Raw genomic sequence first — 24,345 nt, forward strand, 5'->3', positions numbered from 1 at the left:
AAACCCCCTCCTCTGTCATCTACCGGTGTCTTGCTGTGTCTGATTTGCTGGTCTGCACTTGCCGGGGTCTGCAACAAGCCACCACTCTGTTCTCAACCACTCAGCAGTCCTTCTACGACAACACCACACCCTCCGTTCTGACACGTGTCATCGCTCTTGTTACCATGACATCAGGTATCTGCATGATGACTGTCATCACTCTGCTAAGCATGATGAGACTCTTGAGTTTGGTGATGCCGTTTTGGGCCCGAGCCAACTCAACTAAAATCAAATACTTTGTCATAACTTACATTCTCATCACTCTCGCAGTTTCGATCGGTATCTCTGTGCAATACCTCTTCAGAGACAAGGTGTACTACTCCTCCGTTACTCAATGGGTAGTGCCCTTCACAGGGGAGACTGCTCAGTACATCATCGACGTGATTATCCCCGTGGTGTGCATGTCCCTGACCTCCCTCTCCTCCTTCCTCACCATGGGGTACCTCATCAAGACAGGAACATCTGCCAGAAGGAGGAGCAGTATAACCATCCTACTCATGTCTGCTGGAGTTATTCTGTGGAACCTCATGCTCTTTGTTGCTCTCACTCCTAAAGGTCTTCCCATTGATCACGACGGTATGCTTATCTTCCTGAAGAAGGGACAGTATGAGATGTACTATGTATATTACATGATGACGTGCTTTTTCCCGATCTTGCTGGCGGTTTATAACTCGTTTGTAGTGGTGATGAGGAGCTCTGAGATCAGAGAGTTTGTACTCCGAGCATGGGTTTGGGTTGGAACTGCGTACCAGGCTGTTAGGAGTGTGCAGGTGAGGGAAAGTAACACTGAGACTTCCCGGCTCATCCAACACAGTTCAAGTTCATGAGACGCTTGTTTTTGTATGGAACTGGAATATTGTGATCTGATATCTGCTAATAGTAGTCTGCTATTTGTGCTTGGTGTCGTTAGAAATGGAACCCTGAAGTTTTGCTATGTTATACTTGTATGAAGCTGTGTCGGGTCACATTCCTCATTTCTGCACCATCTCAACATTTTTATTATTTAATGGATAATTTAATATATAAGTATTGTACCAAGTGAATTTTATTACGACCCAGCTAGGTCACACAGTATCCTTTGTAAACTTGTATTTAGACTTGATATATGTATTCGAAGTATGTGTCGTGCTTTTTTCTCTGATGGCATATTTTGGGTTAATAAACAAATATGATAAATAAGTCTAGTTTTCTGTGAACTATTTGAAATTTTAATATTTTATAGATTATACAGTATGACGTTACAGTGATATCTGTGTATTGTAATAGGTACATTATTAACAGGAGGTGACCGGGATTCCCGGTTCCGGGAATCCCGGTACCGGGATTGGCAATTTTGAGCTATCCCGGTCCCGGTCCCGGTCCCGGTCCCGGTCCCGGTCCCCGTCAATCACTCAAATTTGCCGGGATTTTGACCGGGCTCTTTTACATAATTTCATTCACTGTGATTTTAAGTTTTTCCTTTCATTCATTGTGAATTTCATCTTTAAACATCCTCTGAGCCAAATACAACAATGTTTAAAATTGCTAAACAAGTTTGAGTAATAAATTATGATCATGAATTAACCAGTAATCGACCGGAATTCCCGGTACCGGGATTGGCAATTTTGAGCTATCCCGGTCCCGGTCAAGTCACATTTTTCATCCCGGTCCTGGTCCCGGTCCCGGTAAATTGATAATCTCTTTGAATCTCAGTCCCGGTCCCGGTCCCGGTCAAGTCACATTTTGTATCCCGGTCCCGGTCCCGGTCAGGCCAGAAATCATGTCCCGGTCACCTCCTGATTGTTAATTTTTTTTTTTTAATATTTGAAAATTCAATTAATCATTATATATATAAATCAAGCGTTACATTTCAGCCATGCAAAGTTACAATGACATATTTTGATATACTAAATGATAAATGGTACTGCAATATAAGTTGCTTAATATTTGGCCGGATGACAACTAACGAGAAAAATAAACTTGATTATATAATAATTAATTCGGCTGAACCAACACATAGCAAGAGCCACATTAACGTTGGGGCCGTCTACCAAATTTGAATGACAAACATTAACAAGTAATCAAACATATCATAAATAATTATAAGGATTTTGTTCATTACAATTCCGTCACAACTGATAAGAAAAAAGAAAAGGACAAGCAGATAGGAAATTGGACGGACAGAATTGTAATCAACAAAAACAAATTTCTTAGACTCATAAGACTGATGAGCTAATCTGGCCAGACTGTATCGGCAGCCCAGAGGTACTTGATCAGTTTGGCCTTAAAAGTAGAAATCCGCTCTGACTGCCGGATACATACTGGTAGACTATTCCATTTCAGCATAGATCTATGAAAAAAGCTATTTCGGAAGGCATCCATAATTTACTTGTATTATTTTTATTCCTTGTTTTATTTATCAATAATTATTGATCCAGAAAGGTTTGCAAGTTACTAATTTGCTTACACACACACTTCTTGACCCAATAAAGAAATTTGGGTAAAAATTCAGAATTTCAAAAATGATCTTTAAGCACATTTGACAGAAAACGGCAGAAATGGTGTGTTGATAATCAATACATCATATATTATCTATCTTTCATTTGAATTTCGTTGTATCTAATTTTTCAATATCCTAGAATGTCTAAAGATTTAAAAAAAGAGATCAAATCAGAACAAGTGGAGATCTCTGAGAAATCCAACGGTTTCCTCTGCCCAATGTGTGGAGCACATTACTTTTCAGAAAACTACTTTGTGGAGCACATCAAAGAACATAAATCAGCATCAAATTGTTCCATAAAACAAGATATAGCATCTGAATCAGATAAACCGTCTGTTTTTATCTGTCCAGTTTGTGCTGAACATGTTTACTCAGATACCCAATTAATAGAACATGTAAAACAGCATCATGGTCAGAGCAGCCGAAAAGTGCCTGACAACCTTGATAGTGCAGATAACTCGACTGTAACAGATCCTGAGATGACATTAGTTATGTCTTCTACTGAGAGTTTGTCTGTGAAACCTTTCAAATGTTCAGAGTGTTCATTTGCTACAAAACATAACTTTAGTCTAACTGCACATATGAGAATTCATTCTGAAGAGAAACCCTTCAAATGTTCAGAGTGTCCATTTGCTACAAAACATATATTTAGTCTAAATAATCATATGAGAATTCATTCTGGAGAGAAACCCTTAAAATGTTCAGAGTGTTCATATACTACAAGACGATCCAGTGATCTTGCTAGACATATGACTATTCACTCTGCATCTGGAGAGAAACCCTTCAAGTGTTCAGAGTGTTCATTTGCTACAAGCAGTAATAGTGGCCTTACTAGCCATATGACTATTCACTCTGGAGAGAAACCCTTTAAATGTTCAGAGTGTTCATATAATACAAGACGATCCAGGGATCTTACTAGACATATGACTATTCACTCTGAATCTGGAGAAAAACCCTTTAAGTGTTCAGAGTGTTCCTTTGCTACAAAACATAAATTTTATCTAACTACACATATGAGAATTCATTCCGGAGAGAAACCCTTCAAGTGTTCAGAGTGTTCATTTGTTACAAGACAATCAGGTAATCTTACTAGTCATATGACTATTCACTCTGGAGAGAAACCCTTCAAGTGTTCAGAGTGTTCATTTGCTACAAGACAATCAGGTAATCTTACTAGTCATATGAGAACTCACTCGAACAAGAAATGAAGAAACCCTACAAATTTTCAGAGTGTTCATTTGTAACAAGACAATCAGTTATGAGGCTATCTTAGTACACATTATATGAGAACTCACTCTGGAGAGAAACCCATTCAGAGTGCTTATTATATATATGCTAATCGAACCATATAGAACATTTTTAGATGGAACTGGTGTGGGGACTGGGGCAATGATTTTTGTAACCATTTTATTGGTATCATTTTGTTAAACGTCCGAAGATTTCTCCTCAGGGCGAAAAGCGTTTAAATATAATTTCATGCTTAAACACGAGTAGATTCGCCTTTTTTGATTTATTTAGTTTTTCAAACTTTATTTTTAATCATAACTGCAACTTTTATTAGAATTAGATTTAGAACTAGAATTAAAATCAAATTTACACTTCAAAACAATATGAATGAAAATTATTTGCAAAGAATCTTTAATCTGCAGCTGTGCAGCTAGGTCACACAGTATCCTTTGTAGACTTGTATTTAGACTTGATAATATGTATTCGAAATATGTGCCGTGCTTTTTCTCTGATGGCATATTTTGGGTAAATAAACAAAAATGTTAAAGAAGTCTAGTTTCTGTGAAATATTTGAAATTTTGTATTTGATTATAATATGACGTTACAATGATGCCTGTTTATTGTGATATCTTGAAGATTGAGGTACATTGTTAATACATAATTTACTAAGTATTGTTCTCTTCCTTAGTTTATTTATCAACAATTATTGATTCAGAAAAGTTTGCAAGTTACTAATTTGCTGACACACATACTTCTTGATCCAATAAAGAAATCTGGGTGAAAAAATTCAGAATTTCGAACACGATCTTTTAGCACATTTGTCAGAAAACGGCAGAATTGATGTGTTGATAATGAATATATCCATTTCTTTCCGGCTTTCATTTGAATTTCGTTGTATCACGGTATGAATGCAAAATTTCTTGACGGTCGAATTTACAATTAATATAATGTGTATGTTATTATTTATCTAATTTTTCAATATCCTAGAATGTCGAAAGATTGTAAACAAGAGATCAAATCAGAACAAGTGGAGATCTCAGAGAAATCCAACGGTTTCCTCTGCCCAATGTGCGGAGCACATTACTTTTCAGAAGACTACTTTGTTGAGCATATCAAAGAACATAAATCAGCATCAAATTGTCCCATAAAACAAGAAATAACATCTGAATCAGATAAACCATCTGTTTTTATCTGTCCGGTTTGTGCTGAACATGTTTACTCAGACACCCAGTTAATAGAACATGTAAAACAGCATCATGGTCAGAGCAGCCGAGAAGTGCTTGACAACCTTGATAGTGCAGATAACTCTACTGTAACAGATCCTGAGAAGACATTAGTTATGTCTTCTACTGAGAGTTTGTCTGTGAAACCCTTCAGAAGTTCAAAGTGTTCATTTGCTACAAAACATAAATATAGTCTAACTGAACATATGAGAATTCATTCTGGAGAGAAACCCTTCAAATGTTCAGAGTGTTCATATATTACAAGACGATCCTGTGATCTTACTAGACATATGATTATTCACTCTGCATCGGGAGAGAAACCCTTTAAATGTTCAGAGTGTTCCTATGCTACAAAAGATAAATGTAATCTAACTACACATATGAGAATTCATTCTGGAGAGAAACCCTTCAAGTGTTTAGAGTGTCCATTTTCTGCAAGCAGTAATAGTGGCCTTACTAGCCATTTGACTATTCACTCTGGAGAGAAACCCTTTAAATGTTCAGAGTGTTCATATAATACAAGACGATCCAGGGATCTTACTAGGCATATGACTATTCACTATGGAGAGAAACCCTTTAAGTGTTCAGAGTGTTCATTTGCTACAAGACAATCAGGTCATCTTAGTACACATATGAGAATTCATTCTGGAGAGAAACTTTTTAAATGTTCAGAGTGTTCATATAATACAAGACGATCCAGGGATCTTACTAGACATATGAGAATTCATTTTGGAGAGAAACCCTTCAAGTGTTCAGAGTGTTCATTTGCTACAAGACAATCTAATTATCTTACTAGACATATGAGAATTCACTCGAACAAGAAATGAAGAAACCCTACAAATTTTCAGAGTGTTCATTTGTCACAAGACAATCAGTTATCAAGCTATCTTAGTACACATATGACAATTCACTCTGGAGAGAAACATATTCAGATTGCTTATATATATGCTATTCGAACCATAATATAGAATTTTTAAAGATGGAACTGGAACTGGTATGGGGGCTGGGGCAATGATTTTTGTAACCATTTTATTGGTATCATTTTGTTAAACGTATGAAGATTTTTCTTGGTGAAAAGTGTTTAAATATAATTTCATGCTTAAACACGAGTAGATTCGCCTTTTTGATTTATTTAGTTTTTCAATCTTTATTTATACTCATAACTGTAAGTTTTATTACTAAGATTATAATTAGATTTAGAATTAAAATCAAATTTACACTTCAAAACAATATGAATAAAAATTATGCATGAAGAATCTTTAATCTGCTGTGCAAAACATTCAAATCAGTCTAAAGCTGTTAAAAAGTGCACTTTTCAAGACTTTTAATCAAAACATATTATATATATATATAAGAGGAAAAAGGTCAACCGTACTTCGTCTCACAGACATCAGAGGACATTGATCAAAGGCACCCTTCCGAAGGTTGAAGACTTATCAATGGAAAACATGTCCAGAACAGTTGTTAACCTTACAGACAAGGAGCTCACCAAAGAGCAACTATATGTCTTCTTCTTGTCTCATAAGTTTGCACCTACACCTCCCCTACCAGATCTGAGTCGCTTCGAGAACGATTTGTGTACATGGTTTTCCAAAATGAGAGCCAAAGTTGTTTTTGATAGCTTCAAATGTGGACCCAACAAAGCAGATAAAAGAGTTACTGACATGGAGCGCTGCCTCATCAAGGCCGAATCATCACGTACTTTTGAATCATGTAAAAACCCTGCACTCGAGGCATTCATTAAATGCTGCAGAGCAGAAGTTGATCTCCACCGGCCAACTCAGAAGTATGTTTCACCAGACAACATCGCTGCACCTATCAGATCAGCTCTCAAAGAAGTGAAAGGATGGAAGGATGTGGTTATTAGACCTTTTGACAAAGGGGTAGGATTCTTTCTTCTTGGAGAGGAAGAATATATTCAACGAATAGGTGTACATTTGAATGATAGATCTGTATATAGTATTGTAAATAATGTAGATGATTTAGTTTCAGAATTAATTGATAAAATTTCATGTTGGACAGTCAAGTATAAAGAAGAATTAGGTATGTCTAAGAAGGTCAGGGAGTGGGTTATTCCGTGTACGGAGCTCAACCAGCCTGGTAATATGTACCTGAATCCCAAGGCCCACAAGCCACCTTTGTACCCTGGGAGGATGATTACTACTGGATGTGGTTCGTACATTGAGAACCTATCTGCCCTGACTGCATACGAATTGAAGAAGGCTATTTTAGATTATAGAATTATTGACACCCCACATTTTTTGAGGAAGATTGATAGCTTGAATGAGTCGACCATATTGTTGGGTAAGGAGGTGATACATGTTGCCATAGATATATCCAACATGTTCACCAATATCCCCAGGGATATGGGGATCCAACAATGCACCAAGCACCTGAATGAAAGAAGTAGTTATGATCAATTGTTCAGTACAGAATGCATTATTAGTGCTCTAGAATCACTCTTGATTACAACATAGCTTCGTTCAACGGTATAACATACCGTCAGGAGCGTGGAGCGGCGATGGGTCCTAAGAACTCATGTGAGTATGCAGATTGTGCAATGGATAAGATCGATATTTTAGTTAATGAAAGAGATTTAGAACATGGCCCGCCACACAGACCAGCATTCTGGGGTAGGTTGCGTGACGATATATACATGGCCTGGCCTGGTACTGTTGAGGAGCTTCTACAATTTATGGAATGGCTCAATAGTATCCATCCGGACCTTGTGTTTACTTACGACTACTCTAAGGATGGTGTTGAGTTTTTAGACACCTATGTCTATGCTGTTGGCGATGTTATTCATACCAAACTTTACTCTAAGCCCAGTGACACCCACTGCTATCTCATCCCCACCTCATGTCATAGGAGCCATGTTCTCAAAAACATACCCTATGGTGTGGCGAGGCGAGTGAGGCAGAACAATAGTGAAGACACTAATTTCTTAGAGCAAAGGGAGGTATATACTGGTTACCTTGTAGCCCGTGGTTACCATTCTAGTATTGTAGACGATGCTTTTAACAAATTTAGTGATATAACCAATAGGAAAAACTTGTATGCCCCTAAAAATAAGGATGAGACGACTACTTGTCTAATACCCATGGTGATGGATCAGAATCCAGCACTTCCCAACATGGGGAGCATTATTCACAAGTATAAGCACCTTCTTAATCTCGATCCAGCCTTGAAGAAGCTAGTACGTGCTGACAGTGTATTTGTAAGTCACCGAAAGAATCAAACTATCGGTGGCATGCTTGTACACAATAAGTATCGTGCTAGTGGAACTGTAAGCAGTGATAGAGATGGAGAAGCCACTGCTAGTCAATTTCTTGAACCAGACGCTGCAATATTGCCGGCTGTTCGGGAGGCTGACAACGCAGGGTGCCATGCCTGTGGAAAATGCTATGTTTGTAAGCAAAGTTTCCTGTCCCCTTGTTCCAAATTTAGTAGTCACCATTCTAAACAAGTTTTCCCTATTACTAAATATATAACTTGTCAGAGTAATAACCTTATTTATTTAATGGAGTGTAGAACTTGTAAACAGTCGTATGTAGGATATACTACTTCTAATCTCCCTAAGAGATTTTCTAATCATAAGAGCCACATTAAGAAAGGTATCAGAAGTTGTAAGTTAGTAAATCACTTTTTAGATATTGATCATGATTTAGATTTTAGTTCAGTAGCCTTATATAACTCTTCACTTAGTACGCACCTTTCTGTTATTATAGTGGACGCTCTTGAATTTAAACCTGAAATAAGTCAAGCAGATAGGGAAAAGGCCATGGAAGCTAGAGAGGGGTTCTACCAGACCCAATTGAAAACCCTTGAGCGTTATGGGGGTATGAACACCCTCGATAGTAACCACATCCTTTTTAAATCCGCTGGAGCTTAGTGTTTAGTTTATTTATTTTATTTGACATGATCTCAGCCTATTAACCCGTGTTTAGTTTACAATATTGCTATCAGAGACGTGTTATATTCATTACTATTTATATATTTTTACTGCTTGATTCAGAGAAATCTAGCTTTTTCCGAGAAACTAATCTTTAATAGATTAGATAAAATGTACGCAGCCATTATTTTCGTTTGATTATTACTCAGTATATTTTAGTTTTGTACCGTTTTAAGTCACATAGTTTTGTACGTCTTCCTAAGACTTGTTTTCCTTTCCTAGTGTGTAAGTTATTTTAAAGATTTGTGAATATTCCAGTTGCTTTTAGAACAATTTTATCTCAGATAACGATGTTTAATAAAATGATGCAAAGACTTATTTCGAAGATCTAATCAACACCGACTTTTAATGTGTAGGAGTACAGCTACAAAATATATATATACTATATTATCTAATACTATATTATCTAATACATTTTTAAAAGTAATAAGTTTAATGGATAACTTAGAGTGAGTTATTACATGAAACTATGAAAAACAATCTGAACAAATAATAAAATAACTGGTATTGGTTGGCTTTTCGAATATTTTAGAGAATATTATTCCAACTCTTACAATTTATCTTTATATTGGGTAAAAGCAGTTACAATTTCGAATACCGCCGAGAGAATTCCCTTCAAAACCAAATAGCGCTGTTACTAACGGAAGTTATGTTAACTTTGGTGAAAAATCATAACTACTCGCACACAACTGAATTTAGGATATTTCAAAAGCTTTTCGTTTTAGATCCATATAACTCCAACATCAAAATGACATTCGTTTTGAAAACTTTCACACCGAAACGTTTAAGCGTGAAAGTTGTTCGTAAACGAGGGTTAATCAAGCACCAACGTATTCACACTGATTAAAGCTTTTTAAGTGTGATTGTTGTCCGTACGATTCTTTATCACGCCATGTCCCTCCCCCCATGTCCTAACCCCCCCCCCCCCCCCCCCTATATAGCCTTATAGATAGAAAAGTTGCATCGCCAGCTTTCCTCGAGTATCACTATCAGTCCTCTTTAAGTCTTTACTCCCCAGCATCTACATGTTCATGTTAATATTTCGACATAAAGACTATTATAATAGAGGCTGCCAATTTGAAATCCTGCCAAAAATTGCTTACAAGAATATCAATCACTGTCTTAAAAATATATAGAAGTGTATATTTTAAGTATACAAATTGAGTGGTACAAAGTTCATTGACCACTTCAAGTTGAACTACTTGCTATATATCTACAGTTGTAGCCAATTCACAAACGCTCGTTTGAACATCACATTCCTATGAACTTTAAGAAATTAATTATTATATAACTTTATTCAAATCAAAAATAGAGCATAAATGAATATCTTAAAGATCTGTTAAGTAGCCTGAAAAAAAGAAATACTGATACACACGCTATAACAATTTCTTCCATCCCGCTCTATCAGAGGCTAAAAGTCTTAAAATGTTTAATTTTTAAGAAATAAAATACTAATTAATTAGTTTATGAACAGCACTTTAAAACCTCAGAATGTCAGCAGATAACGAATCAGACGATGACGGAGATCTGGAGACCATGGTCATTACTCTCGGATCACGGATGATAAAAGCAGCCTACGCTGGGGAGAAAACCTGTAGATACCTCTCCCAACAGGTCCACTCAGGGACTACGGGTGGAAGATGAATAATTAAAATTTCATTAGCATATTGTTCCCTTCATTGTGCTGATTCCGGGAAGCATTCTCTTTACGCCCTTTATCATACTGTAGAATGAGATATCGTTCATTTAAAGCTTTTTAAATCTCCCAACAGGTACACGTTCTCACCACAACAGACTCAACTCTCATAGAACAGGTACACGTTCTCACCTCAACAGACTCAACTCTTATAGAACCTGATGAGGGCAAATCTATCCCTTTGTTAGACACCACAGAAGAGAAAGTAAACCAGAAACAAGCTTTAGTGACTGCTCTGAGAAAATGCTGGTCCGAACAGTACGGTATTAATCTGCAGCCGACAGAGACTCGTTTAGCACTAGTCGTCCCCACCAGATCATCCACTCTCCTCAATGAGATTGCTGATCTGGTGTTCTCGGAGCTGAAAGTGCTGTCACTGTGCGTGATGACGCCCGGAGAAGCGGTTGGGTTGATTGATGATGGGGAGAACAGCGTGGTTGTTGATATCGGGTACAGGGAGACCCGGGTAGAGACCTTCGTGGGGTGGCAGCTAGTGGACCGTATTATAGTGGTCAGGGGAGGGTGTGATGTAGTGAAACTATCCGGTGGTACGGATCCGAGAGAGGTTATCTTCAGTGCTGACTGTCATTCTCGTAGTATACCAGACATCGTGCGTAGTCTCTTGGAGAAGTATGATAAAATATCAAGAGTGATAGCTGTCGGCAGTACGTCGTATAAATTGGACAGTCAGTACTTTGAAGATAAATGTGGAGTTAGCTACACTAACAGCCGCTCTATAAAATATCACCTTCCACCGGAGCGGAACAAGAGTGCCTGGCTTGGAGCCTCCATAGCAGGAGGAATACCGCAGTGTAAACACAGGTTCTATACTGCTGGGGAGTGGAACGAGAAGGGGACTATTTACACTCCACTGATAAAGTCCTGAATATGTAATGGAAGATGGAATTTTAATGAGTCGCTTCTAACTTGGGAACTATTGTAGTTTGTTTGTTTGTTTGTTTGTTTGTTTGTTTTCAAGAGCTAATTGCCACTTATGTCCAGCTCATTATATAAAATTATATAATGTAGGACTTCTAGGCAGATTGCTTGGTTGTGGGACACACTCGACTTTAAGAATGAAGAAAAACCACAATCTCACTAGTGAGATATCAACAGAGTGTGCACCACTGCCTGACTTACCTGTGGTTTGAGAATAGAAGAGAGTATCTTCCGTGTTGTTGAGATTCTGTGAGTCCTTTGGCCACGTTGCTGGTTACAGTTGTAGTTTAGTTATTACTGAAATACCAGGTCGGTAATAACTCTCTAATAATGACTCCTCTAATTTTCATTAAACAGAAATTAGAAACGTTCATTCCTCAGAAGAACAGTGCAAAATGATGATGTGAGACACAATCGCCCGATTTTATTTGTGATTGGTTTAACCATTATAATCAGCGTATTACAAGTGGACAAGTTGGAATTAGAGGTGATAGTTCAGCACATCTAATATCTTGCTAACTTTCTACTACAACTTCACAACTTGATGAAACAGTGAATCTCTGGTCGCATTCTGTTGGCTGTATTTGATTATAATATTGAACTTGATAATATATAATACACTTTCTTTCTGACTCCTTTTATTGAGCTTTGTTAAATTGTTGCTAATTTTCTTTAGTAACGTTAAATTTTGTTTAGTGCGTTGAACATTTTTGTATCATTTCATATTTTGTAACGTTTGATTCGGATTCAATCTGTATCTACACGATTAAAGTAGTGAGTTCGATTTTATAGGTAACTTCTGTAAATAAAGAAATAAGTAAATGTTGATGTATTGTTAAGATTTTTATTCATTTTCTCTAGACCATTTCTTCTCACCTTCGCTCTCTATGTGCGTGGAATATTCCTAAATTATGACCTTTTCTTTTTTATCCACAACATATTCCGTGTCATATGATGAACATCATTATTCATTATACTGACCACCTGCTACTCCTCCTACCAGGAGCTAGTGATGGTAACCCTGTCCCTGTCCCGTCTCGTCTCCTTCTCCCTCTTCATAAGAGTGTGTCTGGTCTTGTACGGGGAGATCCACGACTCTCACTCCTTGTTACAGTACACAGATGTGGATTACAAGGTGTTTAGTGACGCCGCGCGACACGTGCGCTCGGGGGCTTCACCTTACCAACGCCTTACCTACAGGTATGTTTTGTTTAGACTGTCGCTATTCTTTACATGTTAATTGTGTCTAGTTACGGATTCCCACGTTAATTATGCGCATTATACTGCAGAATTATGATAAGTAAATGTGTTCAGTAGATATCCTTTAATTTTCTCACCTTCTACACACCATATTTCATAAGTTCCTTTTAGAGTTTTAGGTATGGTGCTCGAAATACTGCTAGACTAGAGGATTCTAATTTCCGATTGTTCGTTTTGGGCAACTAATTAACAAGCTCCTCAGATCACGGCTGCTCTGTCCACTCAATATTCATGGCTAGTTTAACATAATATGGTCAAATTACTTGATTGAAGTCCCCCTCACCCCATACAGTATAACTCCCTCTCCCTATAGCAGTAAAACGCAATCTGCTAATATTCCTAGTGTGTTCTGTGCTGTTTTATTATTCAACATAATCTGTAAGATTATGAAAAAATCTGATCCGTCAAATTATAACATTTCTTATCTCCGTTATCATGGTTTCTACTTCAATATATCATATTTTTAATGAGGTGCCCACTGAAACTCCGCTATCATTTGTCATATTTTGTGTACCGTACATAATCCGACTGATTTATTACAGCCAGATTAACAGCCAGGTGACACTAGTAAATTACAAATATGCACAGTGGAACACCGTTTGGTTTGTGTTCATTAGATGAAGCCGTATGAGGTAGAATAAGATCTAATCGAATCGTCCGTCAGATATACACCGCTGCTGGCAGTCCTGCTGCAGCCCAACACGATCCTGTCCTGTTTCGGTAAGCTGCTCTTCACTGCCGGAGATCTGGTTATTGGATATCTCCTCTACAAGATATTATCTAGTAGCGGACACGCCCACAACACCTGTATCACAGGCTCAGCCCTCTGGCTCCTGAACCCCATTTCAGCGGGGGTATCCACCCGAGGTAATGCGGAGTCACTGCTGGGTGTTGTGGTTCTGTTCGCACTTTATGCTGTGAAACAGAACCGACCTGTTTCTGCAGGGGTTGCACTGTCGTTAGCCGTACATCTCAAGATTTACCCCATAATATATTCCCTTCCTTTGTATTTGTATCTCGCGTACTGTGTCCCGGGCCATCATTCCTTTTTTAACAGCAGAACTATTCGATTTGTTGCGTCATTTGTTGCGGTACAAGCTGTCTTTTTGTCGACATTTTACTATTTGTACGGCTACGACTTTATCTATGAGAGCTTTCTTTACCACCTAGTGAGGACAGATACTCGCCACAACTTCTCACCCTATTTCTACCTACTGTATCTGACCAAATACGCTCCTATTGGTCAACTCACCAGCTTGATTCGGTTCCTCTGTTTTCTCCCCCAAGCTGCCCTCTCATCACTGTTTGCGATAAAGCAATATGCTAATCTCGAGTTGTGTTTGACCCTGCAGACCGTGTCTTTTGTAATGTTCAACAAAGTTTCCACATCTCAGTACTTTTTGTGGTACTTATGGCTGCTGCCCTTACTCTACCCCTGTCTGAACCTGAGTCTAGTCAGAGCCTGTTCTCTTGTTGGTGTCTGGTTTGCTGGACAGGGACTGTGGTTGTTAACCGGCTTTCTGGTGGAGTTTGAGTGTGCCAACTATTTTCTGCTCATGCACTTTGCGTCTTTGTTCTTTTTGTTGTCGCAGTCTTGGATTGTTTGTTCTTTGATTCGGTCATCTCGAACTGTGACTCCTAAGAAAATGGACTGACAATATTATGTTTAATGTCAGATTGACATTATGGACTAATTTCATTTTTTCTTTAGTCCAACCAGACGCCACATAGCATAGTGACTAGTAAGAGCTCAATTAGACATCAATAGCAGCTCTACCTTTACAGCTTTAAAAATATAGATCAAGTATTTATCTCTTTCACTCCTTACCAACCGCTAATGATAACGCTACAGCGCATTGTCTGAATTCCTGTACAGAAGTTTTCTTTGATATATTTATGTAAAATGTGTGCACTCTCGCCGTTATTACCTTAGAGTTACTGAACTTTGTTGCGATATTGTTTGAAGAATGTAACTTGGTGTTGGACACCAGAGAACTTCACATAGAAGTTATCATGTAGGAATTGTTCCAAAATGGTGATATCTGTAACACAATAGCTGTTGTGATATATAATGATATTGTTTGTACCATTTCGAAGTTGTATTTCTCAAATATGTTTACGTTTTACTGCAACATACCCTTTTCGTATTTACTCTCTTTGTACGAGGCGTGTGTTCCCTGAACATTAGTCATGCCACCTGGTACCTGGTATCCCCAGCTGTTCTCTAAAATACGGAATCTCAGCTATTCCTGTCGTGGTATTTGAGTGTCGCTGCCAAGTTCCCAATCAGTTATCAGTTGTTTTCCTTTAGCTCCTTTCCTCCGACCTAGTCTCTCCTCCAACAACCATTAACCACACGCTTATTTTACCCGTTAGACCTCAGCTCAGTAATGGGTTGTCACCTGTCGTTTAGATGACACATGACAGGAAATATCAGCACGAAACCGTTTAGAAGAGTAGGCTACTGAACCCTAACTTCATATCAGTTAATAACACGAATTAGAGCCCTGAAATACAGCTGGTTTGGGTGGTGGGAGATAGGGTCATTTCTCATTGGGTTTAATTAGTAATTAGGTAACTACATTTAGTTTGGATGGGACATGCACGGAACAGATAATTAACTAGCCCAATATGTCGGTCGTGCGATCAGAACTTTCGTGGAATTTCCGGCGGGGGAGAATTGAGAATTGGTAGATTAGAGAGAAAGGGAGGCTGGTGAGATAAAGAGAGTTGGAGAGAGCGTCACATACTGAATTTTAGGTTTTTGCTTTTTGTTTCTCAGGACTGAACTGTGGCCTCTTGTTGGGAATCAGAGAAGATGTTATTTGTTTTCGATATCTACATGGTGTGCACAGATATTTATACAGTGCTAAGATATTTATAGATTTACATAGCTATTACCCCATTGGAAACCACCTGCTCCATGTTATGAACGGACCTTGGCTCCTTTGATTAAATCTAAAGCAGTAAAATATGACACCAGCACGGTACATTTCTGTTGCCATTGTTAGTTCTTTAGTTACTAGGGTAGTAGTAAAAACATGTAGTTCAAATCGCTTGGACATGGATTATTATGTTATTATGGAACAAAGCAGTAGTTATGTTGTGTAACCAGGAATTGTGCATGATTACTTATCCATGATAACTGAGCTGTTCTCTGTAAAACTCTGTAAAACTTGAGAGGAATTTGAAATAGCCAGGTAGTGTAACCAGAACAGCTGGGGTTACCTACTTACCAGCTTCTAATCAATACTGGGTCCTAGGGGTAGGACACCTGTTAAATCGCTCTATACTCGTTTCACCTAGCTGAAATAATTAGATTAAAGGCGTAGAGTGGAACATGTTATAATGTTTAAATGGATTTTTCAATGTTGTTTTACCTTGGCATGAGTATAGTGGCCGTATAGTGGCCGTATAGAGGCCAAACCTAATCGCCCAATTTCCCGTTATAATTATATCCCAGTGTCACCTAGTCTAGGGAGTAGCTAAGGATCCATTGGATCTACGCGATCTCCTCGGTCGACTCAGCCGGGCCGACTGATAGCAAACTTAATTGAGGGTTAAATCTTTAAATGAGGAGTGGTACCTGTTAAAATTTCAAGAAACTTCCTAAGCTCTAAGATACCCCTTCGGCCTTCAGTACATACTGTAAACACGGTACTATTAACTATTAACTACTATGCTCGTTATTGCGAGGAGTGGGATGGAATTAATACTGTAATGTTATTGTTGATAATTATTAAAATAAGAAGCAAGGAAATGAGAGATTTGTATGAGCAGGGTTAACACACTACTACCTCACTACTTGTAGGCTGTTATACTCAAATACTCGACTATCTCATTTTGGGGCGCCCTTTATTTAGGCTGTACTCGTCTATCTCATTTTGGGGCGCCCTTTATTTAGGCTGTACTCAACTATCTCATTTTTGGGGCGCCCTTTATATAGGCTGTACTCGACTATCTCATTTTGGGGCGCCCTTTATTTAGGCTGTACTCAACTATCTCATTTTTGGGGCGCCCTTTATTTGATAGTGCCCTGACGCAGAATTTGGTGTCTATTGTAACTCACACGTGCGATCCCTGAATATTGGGTATATTGTCCATTATTATATAATATTCACATAATCCTTTTTGTTTTCCTGTCCTGTTGTGTTTTATTTAAGCTGTACTCGACTAGCTCATTTTGGGGCGCCCTTTATTAAGGCTGTACTCGATTAGCTCATTTTGGGGCGCCCTTTATTTAGGCTGTACTCGACTAGCTCATTTTGGGGCGCCCTTTATTTGATAGTGCCCTGACGCAGAATTTGGTGTCTATTGTAACTCACACGTGCGATCCCTGAATATTGGGTATATAATTGTCCAATATTATATATTATAATATTCACATAATCCTTTTTGTTCTCCTGTCCTGTTGTGTCCATTGTATTTGTCAAGCTACAGTAGATTGACAAATACAATGGACACAACAGCTCAGGAAAACAAAAAGTAACTTGAAGCTACTGTTACCCAAAGTTTCCTGATGTTGTACAGTACAGTTATATATAATAACTTAATAAAGGTAATTACTAGCCCTGATATTTGTGTTCCTGTCACATAAATAGTGTACGAAAGGTTGACTTGTTAGCGTATTGTTGCTGTGTAGACTGTAGGGTACTATACAGATGGCTTTAACATCAATGTCAACCACTTGATTGTTGGAGGAAGATCAGAGGCTTTTATTTGTTTCAATCAATAATTTATTATTGATATATAATATATATATTATATAATAATATATATTATATTATATAATAATTGTTGTAATAACATGTCTATCATTTGAGATATTTATTGATCTACCGTCACTTCAACAGAACTTCATATTTTGTCAAACTAGAATTGATCATCGATAAGGCATGATCATCAGCAGTCAAGAATTACTGTAACATTTGTAACCACTCCGGATAAGCATGATATTCGCACTATTGAAGTGGCACTGTACACGTGAATGGTAACAGCGACGTCTCCGACAATGACACATCATGATAATAAGACTGACGATGCAAATTTCCATCAATATTCATAGAACACAGATGGTAGTTGGTACTATCCTCAAAGTAAACTAATCGCTCTGTTAAGATCGCTTTACCTCAATACAAGTGGCGTTGCTCCCGGCATGGCCGGCGGCTTTATTGTTTATGTTTATGAGATCGGAAATCATTTTCTTGACAGCGAGTTATGTGAACGATGTTGATAAAGTTGTTCGTACAATTTATTCTCAGTTAGTTGTCTTTTCATATCTTGTCCTGGCAATCTGCTCTTTTAAAGGCGTATATTGCAAATATATAAATTATACTGTTTCTCATTACATCAATTCTACGGAAAGAAAATAGCGTATTAATTTGCAGTAAGAGACATTTTATTTTGTTGTTCTCTCTCGACTCTCGAGTGAGAAGTCTGAGCTTTATTGACAAAGAAAATGGAATATTATACAACATAGATATAAAAGTTTGTAACGTGGCTGCATTATTGCATTTGCCTTGTTTCGACGGAAACAAGCACCATAGCTTTGTTCCTCAAGAAACAGTACGATATGTGTTAATGCTTTATCTCTTCAAGTTTCTATCAATATATTCGTTTCTTTATGTGCTAGATATACCGATCCTTAGTCATAGCGGAAGGTACCGAACAATTCGTGTGACCAGTTACCTACATTCCCGTCTTGGTGCGGGATCGTATGATTCACCGTTTATTTTCCGTTTATTGTGTGACATAGTTTGCGACGCCTGCAATAGCCAATAGGTATAGACTAGGAAATGACTGACTATCAGCAGACTGTGAAGCTGTGTAACTTACGAACAGAAGAATTTAAATCAAGGTTCGATTTTTAAATGGAGTTTTCCAAGAATTGTACTTACTTTTTTCAGCCAGAATGGGTATGCTCATTGATTTAATTTATTGACTGAATGACTGCTGCAAAATATGTTTGACTTTGATTAACGTATGCTTCAAAAATGTCTAGTGCAGTTGTCACTCTTGTAATATGGAGCCCTGAGTATCATTCATGCATCCACATTTGGTGTAAGTTGCAAATTGTAACAATTAATACATGTGTTCACGGTTTCTAACTTTCTGTTAGTACCGTTACCGCATATATTTTCAACCATTAAGAAATATTGACTTCAGATACGAGGCTATGACAAATAGTACTTAATTCTTATTTTTCAACCTATCATATTATTTAAACCAGTGGTCACATGAGACTATATCGCTAGCATATGACTTGTCATATGAGTCATGACAGTGATGACTAGTCGTGTCGAGTGATTATAACCATTTTGATTAGAGTTGAAGATAACTGGTGCTTCGGTAACTGACAAAGCAGGCATCGTGTATTCAGTCATAAGTCCAAGATGTACATCAGATTATGGCACTAATCCCAGCTTCTTTGTTTCCACATCTATCATCACCATGACAGGTCTGGTGCTGATAATCAGATACGGAACTATCTACACTAGACCCGATACGGGTATAGTGTAGATAGTTCTGTATTTCTGCATAGGAATCAATATTATCGCTTAGTTACGATTTCTTCAGATTCCCGGCAGAAGTGCACCCAGACTGTTATTAATTAAGTGATGGAAACTCCGCTTCTGTGATTGTTTACGCAAGACCTATCATGAAACTCGTGAGATTTTATATTTGTCATGGATCCGACCTTGATTTCTTGGAAAGTTGCTTTTAAATGATTACGCTTCATAGATATTAGATCTGAATACTAATTACTAGTGAGATGAACATCAACCATTTTATTTGTTTTGTCACGTTATAGTGCTTCAGAGTTTGATTTGTATAAACTGGAAGAGGATTGGTCAATTTTTGTCACGACGTCAATAAACTAGGTACATGGCTCAACTTCACGTATGGTTCACGCCTGTCAAACCAAGAAGATCTAGTACATTTAAATTTTAATTTGTCACCATAAGATCAAAGGACTTTATAAAAATTTAAATTTGTGCTTCAATTCCTGCACAAACTTAGATTAAGACTCCGGCGCGTTATCTACAACGCGTTAAGATTGGATAAATAGCTAACCCCTAGATCATATAAATTATGAAAATCTCATCAAAGGTCAACTTTCATACGAGGGTTACTTACTTTAAACTGTTAGATTTAGTGGTTGAAGTTATCGCGAATTCATCTCAACGTTAGATTTGAGGATCTTAAAGTAGTTTAGGAATGTCCTTGAAGCTTTACGTTTGTAATAATCTTTGAACCATTTAAAATGCTAAATGCTAAATCTGATCTAAAGTGGCGTCAAGAGGCAGCGATATTTGTATATTTTGTGATTTTTACAGCATTTGGGGGCCAATTTTCGGGAGTTAAATTGTTCATTCCTTGCACTTGGCCAATTTTTTATTTTTTCATAAAGGCCATAAAAGCATTGTACCCAGCATAAAAATTTTCAATAGTATATAATCTTACTATATGTAAAGCGAGACGATAATATACAACCAATCACCTGATCACACGTAATGAATAAACTCGTTATGCTTCATATCTCGGTCATCTGAGAAGCTACAGTTCTAATTCTTTCGGGACAAACGTAATTCGAATTGCCAAACACAATTCAATAACATTTAGCTTGATCCGACTATCCAAACTATCAAATAAATGTGAAAATGAACCTCCATTTGAAAAAAATGAACACGAATATTTTTCGAGTTGACAAATTCCTCGAACCAGTGGTGGTACTAAGTCATACCAGAAGGAAGTATTTAAATTGGGCACTCAGTGACTGAGCTATAAAGGCCAACGTATGGGTACTGACTTTTGGCCCACCCTGTATATATATTATATATAATTCGAACAATTGAAACAAATCAAAATTGGCGGGCAAACGATCCGTTTCATGATATGTATAAAACAATACCAATCATCAGTGATTATATATGTGTTTATCCGTACCATTTTAGTGACACCACAGCATCAACTTTAACGCGATTTTCCGCAAAAACCGTAAAAGATATACAACTGAAACTTTTTTGACTGGGTCAAATGCTTTAATGGCCTCCAAATCAGCATGAAAAAATAAAAAATTCAGTTAAACAAAAATTTCAGTTTAACAAAAATTTCAATTTTATGCCATTTATTACAGAATAAACAAGTTTACAATAAATCGATTTGATATTTAAAGGAATCCTTATTCAATGTGTAGTATGGTTGTCACTCTTTGAATAGATTAGATATAGGTTGACGGTGCAAAGGAGTGTGCGTGCTGTTCGCTATTGCTCATACCAAACGGCAACCTAGTAAAAGTTTTGTATGGACACCGGTCTCCATCACGATACAAAATTAGGATTGAAGAATTCATTGTATAACTATTAGGAGTGGAGGCATTGTATAACGGCGGGTAGTTGATACACCTTTTACAAGCAAGAGCCACTTTGGTCTACTTGCTGTGAGGTGTCTCAGCTACATGGGTTGGGGGCCCCCCTTTTTTTTAAAGAAAAAATTAGGAGTGGAGGTAGCGGTGTGGTGCATTATTAGAGTGACAGCCTACTGATTTAGAGTTGTTTTTAAGTCAGCATAGTGGGTATATTTTTGGACCTAAAGGCTGCAGTATGGCAACTTAAAAATTGGTTCTTTTAATTATTTATTAAATATCAGTTTAAAAATATATAAATCTGGAATCTGTTCACACTGTGAACCAGTCCTATACAAATTTTAAGGGAAAATGGGCGATTAGGTTTGGCCTCTATACGGTCAGTCGGTCACTACACGGCCTCTATACGGCCTCTATATGGCCTTTATACGGCCTCTATATGGCCCCTACACGGCCACTATACGGCCTTTATACGGCCTTTATACGGCCACTATACGGCCTTTATACGGCCACTATACGGCCTCTATACGGCAACTAAACGGCCTTTATACGGCCACTTAAAAGATATTTTACATGAAACCGGCTACTAACCGGCTAGACCTACTTTCTCGAGGTTTCAAACCGGCTACTAGCCGGCACTTGAAAAGTAGTCACTAGCCGGCTACTAACCGGCACTTAGCTACGTTATAAAGAAGACTGATTATTCGAGGTACCAAACCGGCTACTAATCGGCCACTACTTGCTATTATCCGATTAGTTGCAGTCAAATAGTCACAGCAAGTCACAATTTAACTTTGATTCTTTCTTACAGCAGGCAACTAATCAAGGATCTGAGAATATTCCGGTAGACCCGTCTTCCGCCCCTTATTTTAGTCTTGACACCATTTTAGGGTTATACGGGTTCTTGCTAGTATCTCTAGTGTTTTTCGCCTAAAGCCGTGATAAAATTGATGTTGTGGTGTCAGTAAAATGGTAAAGTGTTGGGGATCGTCATCGTCATTTACTTCCGCTCGCGCTATTACGACACCCCATATTTCATAAAAACTATCAAATCGAGGTGAATTGGTAACGGTTCATTGACTTCGACTTTGTGTGTTGATTCATTGTTTGGAGCAAAACTCATCACTAAGGTCTCTCAGCAACTTATGTACGGAGTACACAAAATTCTTTGAGGTACGTGAAGTCAGTGATGAAACTTTTCGGAAATAATGTACTTATTTACAATCATGTCCAGTTTATATGCCTCCCGGAATACTTACCTTTGCGTTATCAAGCGAGCTGTTTCTATCTTTTTTGCCGAAAGCATTGCAGTAAATTTCTTGTTTAATGCTCGATCCAGTCTCTCAGAATTTATCCTTTTATTAATCTTAATTCATCCATTGAGTCGTATCTGGTAGAAAAAGTTTTCAGAGAAAATAAGAATGCTGTTCTCTCTGCAAATCATTCAGACCATATTCATCTTTGCACCATACAGCTTCACTGAACGCAATCATTCGCAGAAAGCAATCATTGATTCGGATTGGTTCATTGATTGTCTCTCTTTCTTAGAAGTTCGGGCATTATCAATATTTTCCGGGAACTAATTAGCCACAAGCATTTCTGTGCAGAAATTACGTGTTCTCCATTATAGTCCCAGGAACCATCCCAAGAGTTGTAAAAGTAGATCTGATGGGCACAACTGGCTAAAGCCATACCATATTTTCTCCATGTGCCCTAAAGAAAAAAATAATATCTGCCATTTGGAAGGCACTTAGGAGCTTAATGATGGTTTAAAAGTGCTCAGACCATCGCGAATTGAGATATTTTAATCTTTGGAAAAATTAAAATCGTTGGTATTATTATATATTATATTATATTATATATGTATTAATCAATTTTCCTGACTTTCGCTTGAAAAGTATTACGGACTTTTATATAAATGCAAAGTAACCGCACATTCATCTGCAACTTATGAAGCAACTAAACATATGCCCTAAAACACTAACTTTTCGAATTATTAGCGAAAAACAGATTTTTGGCTTCGCGATTTAGCGAAAATATAGGTAGGTTATAAATTGTGATAAGACAGTCACAGGGACTTATTTTTCAAATAGAAGACCCTATAAGTGGAAGCAAAAAGGGCAATTTATGCAAAAACATGCCTTTTTCAGAGACAACTTGTAAACTGTGCACAATTTTGTTTATAGAGCGAGAGAGAAAATATTTACAAATTTTAATTTAATTTAAATTTATCACATATCAAGTAAACAACCGTGCTTGCGATGATGTGAATTGTGAACCCTGCTTGATTCAGTGTCAAGGGGTTCACATCATTGCAAGCAAGTTGTTCACCAACACTCCAACACCTGTTCGTGAACAGGGGTCGGGCTATCTGGATTGACTATATTATAGTGCCCTAAACAATCCTTCTAACGAACAGTGCATTGAGAGATAAATAGCCTTTGAGCACATTTCACAGTCTAACTGGTTACTGGAGTCTGGACACTGGTGTGATTTACAGCTACCAGAATAGAACATGGTACATAAAAGGTGTCCAGATCCATTAGCGTTAAAAACTAGCTGCTTTTTCTCTTGTATTAAAGTATTAGTCTGATCCAATTCCGCGAACCTGGTGCAGGTCAAGATTTGCTGTGTACATGAGTTGTTGGAAGGACACATTGTCGTTTTCTGCGGAGTTTTCCAAGACACGACGACCTCGCAGCTTATCACGTGACCAAGTCACGTGGTCATGACATTAAGATAGTTTATTTTAGGAAACATGGATTGTAGTGACTTCGTTGAAGTAATTATTAAGGCCATTAAAGTATCAAACGTCTCGTTTGATTTGTTCAACCGCAGCAAATTTTTCTGAGTCACCCAATCTACCTCTGATATGACGTGGTCATCATCCTGTCGCTCCTGTTGCTGTCGGCTTCCTGTTATCTTAATGGCTCTTTGTTCACTTTATCAAGTAACTTCACTAATTGTGGGCGGGAGGATATTAATACCCATTAACTGTCGCCCCAACGTGTGTGCGCGATTAGATCCGTGATGCAATTCTATGTATCTGATTTAACGTTTGTCTGAACAATTTAGACTAAACTCGCTGCCGTACAAATCAATCAGTTTAATGATAACGGATTTGACGAACTTCTTGTATTAGATCCATGATACATATCACGTCCC

General features: G+C 37.8%; 4 protein-coding genes across 5 annotated transcripts; all 4 read left to right on the forward strand.

Moving 5' to 3' along the window:
• Nucleotides 1-2,403: 2,403 nt before the first annotated feature.
• On the forward strand, nucleotides 2,404-4,298 carry LOC134811393 (gastrula zinc finger protein XlCGF8.2DB-like). Of its 2 annotated transcripts, XM_063818187.1 has the most exons (2): nucleotides 2,404-3,682; nucleotides 3,782-4,298. In XM_063818187.1, the coding sequence occupies exons 1-2, from the start codon at nucleotides 2,659-2,661 to the stop codon at nucleotides 3,868-3,870; spliced, it is 1,113 nt and encodes a 370-aa protein (XP_063674257.1). In that variant the 5' UTR covers nucleotides 2,404-2,658; the 3' UTR covers nucleotides 3,871-4,298. The 2 variants fall into 2 exon arrangements, with proteins under 2 accessions (XP_063674257.1, XP_063674258.1); XM_063818188.1 differs by having other exon boundaries at nucleotides 2,404-3,860.
• A 91-nt stretch (nucleotides 4,299-4,389) lies between these two features.
• LOC134811394 (zinc finger protein 501-like) lies at nucleotides 4,390-6,029 on the forward strand. Its single transcript, XM_063818189.1, has one exon. It carries the CDS (start codon nucleotides 4,734-4,736, stop codon nucleotides 5,793-5,795), a length of 1,062 nt encoding a protein of 353 aa, XP_063674259.1. The 5' UTR covers nucleotides 4,390-4,733; the 3' UTR covers nucleotides 5,796-6,029.
• Nucleotides 6,030-10,411: 4,382 nt separating this feature from the next.
• On the forward strand, nucleotides 10,412-12,419 carry LOC134826563 (uncharacterized). The gene is made up of 2 exons (XM_063838975.1): nucleotides 10,412-10,534; nucleotides 10,693-12,419. The coding sequence occupies exons 1-2, from the start codon at nucleotides 10,412-10,414 to the stop codon at nucleotides 11,500-11,502; spliced, it is 933 nt and encodes a 310-aa protein (XP_063695045.1). The 3' UTR covers nucleotides 11,503-12,419.
• Nucleotides 12,420-12,562: 143 nt separating this feature from the next.
• On the forward strand, nucleotides 12,563-14,952 carry LOC134826263 (GPI mannosyltransferase 1-like). Its single transcript, XM_063838579.1, has 2 exons — nucleotides 12,563-12,755; nucleotides 13,480-14,952. Exons 1-2 carry the CDS (start codon nucleotides 12,568-12,570, stop codon nucleotides 14,468-14,470), a joined length of 1,179 nt encoding a protein of 392 aa, XP_063694649.1. The 5' UTR covers nucleotides 12,563-12,567; the 3' UTR covers nucleotides 14,471-14,952.
• Nucleotides 14,953-24,345: the final 9,393 nt, after the last annotated feature.

The sequence above is a fragment of the Bolinopsis microptera genome, chromosome 2 (genome assembly GCF_026151205.1).
Source record: "Bolinopsis microptera isolate Bmic1 chromosome 2, MBARI_Bmic_1.0, whole genome shotgun sequence".
Classification (NCBI taxonomy): domain Eukaryota; kingdom Metazoa; phylum Ctenophora; class Tentaculata; order Lobata; family Bolinopsidae; genus Bolinopsis; species Bolinopsis microptera.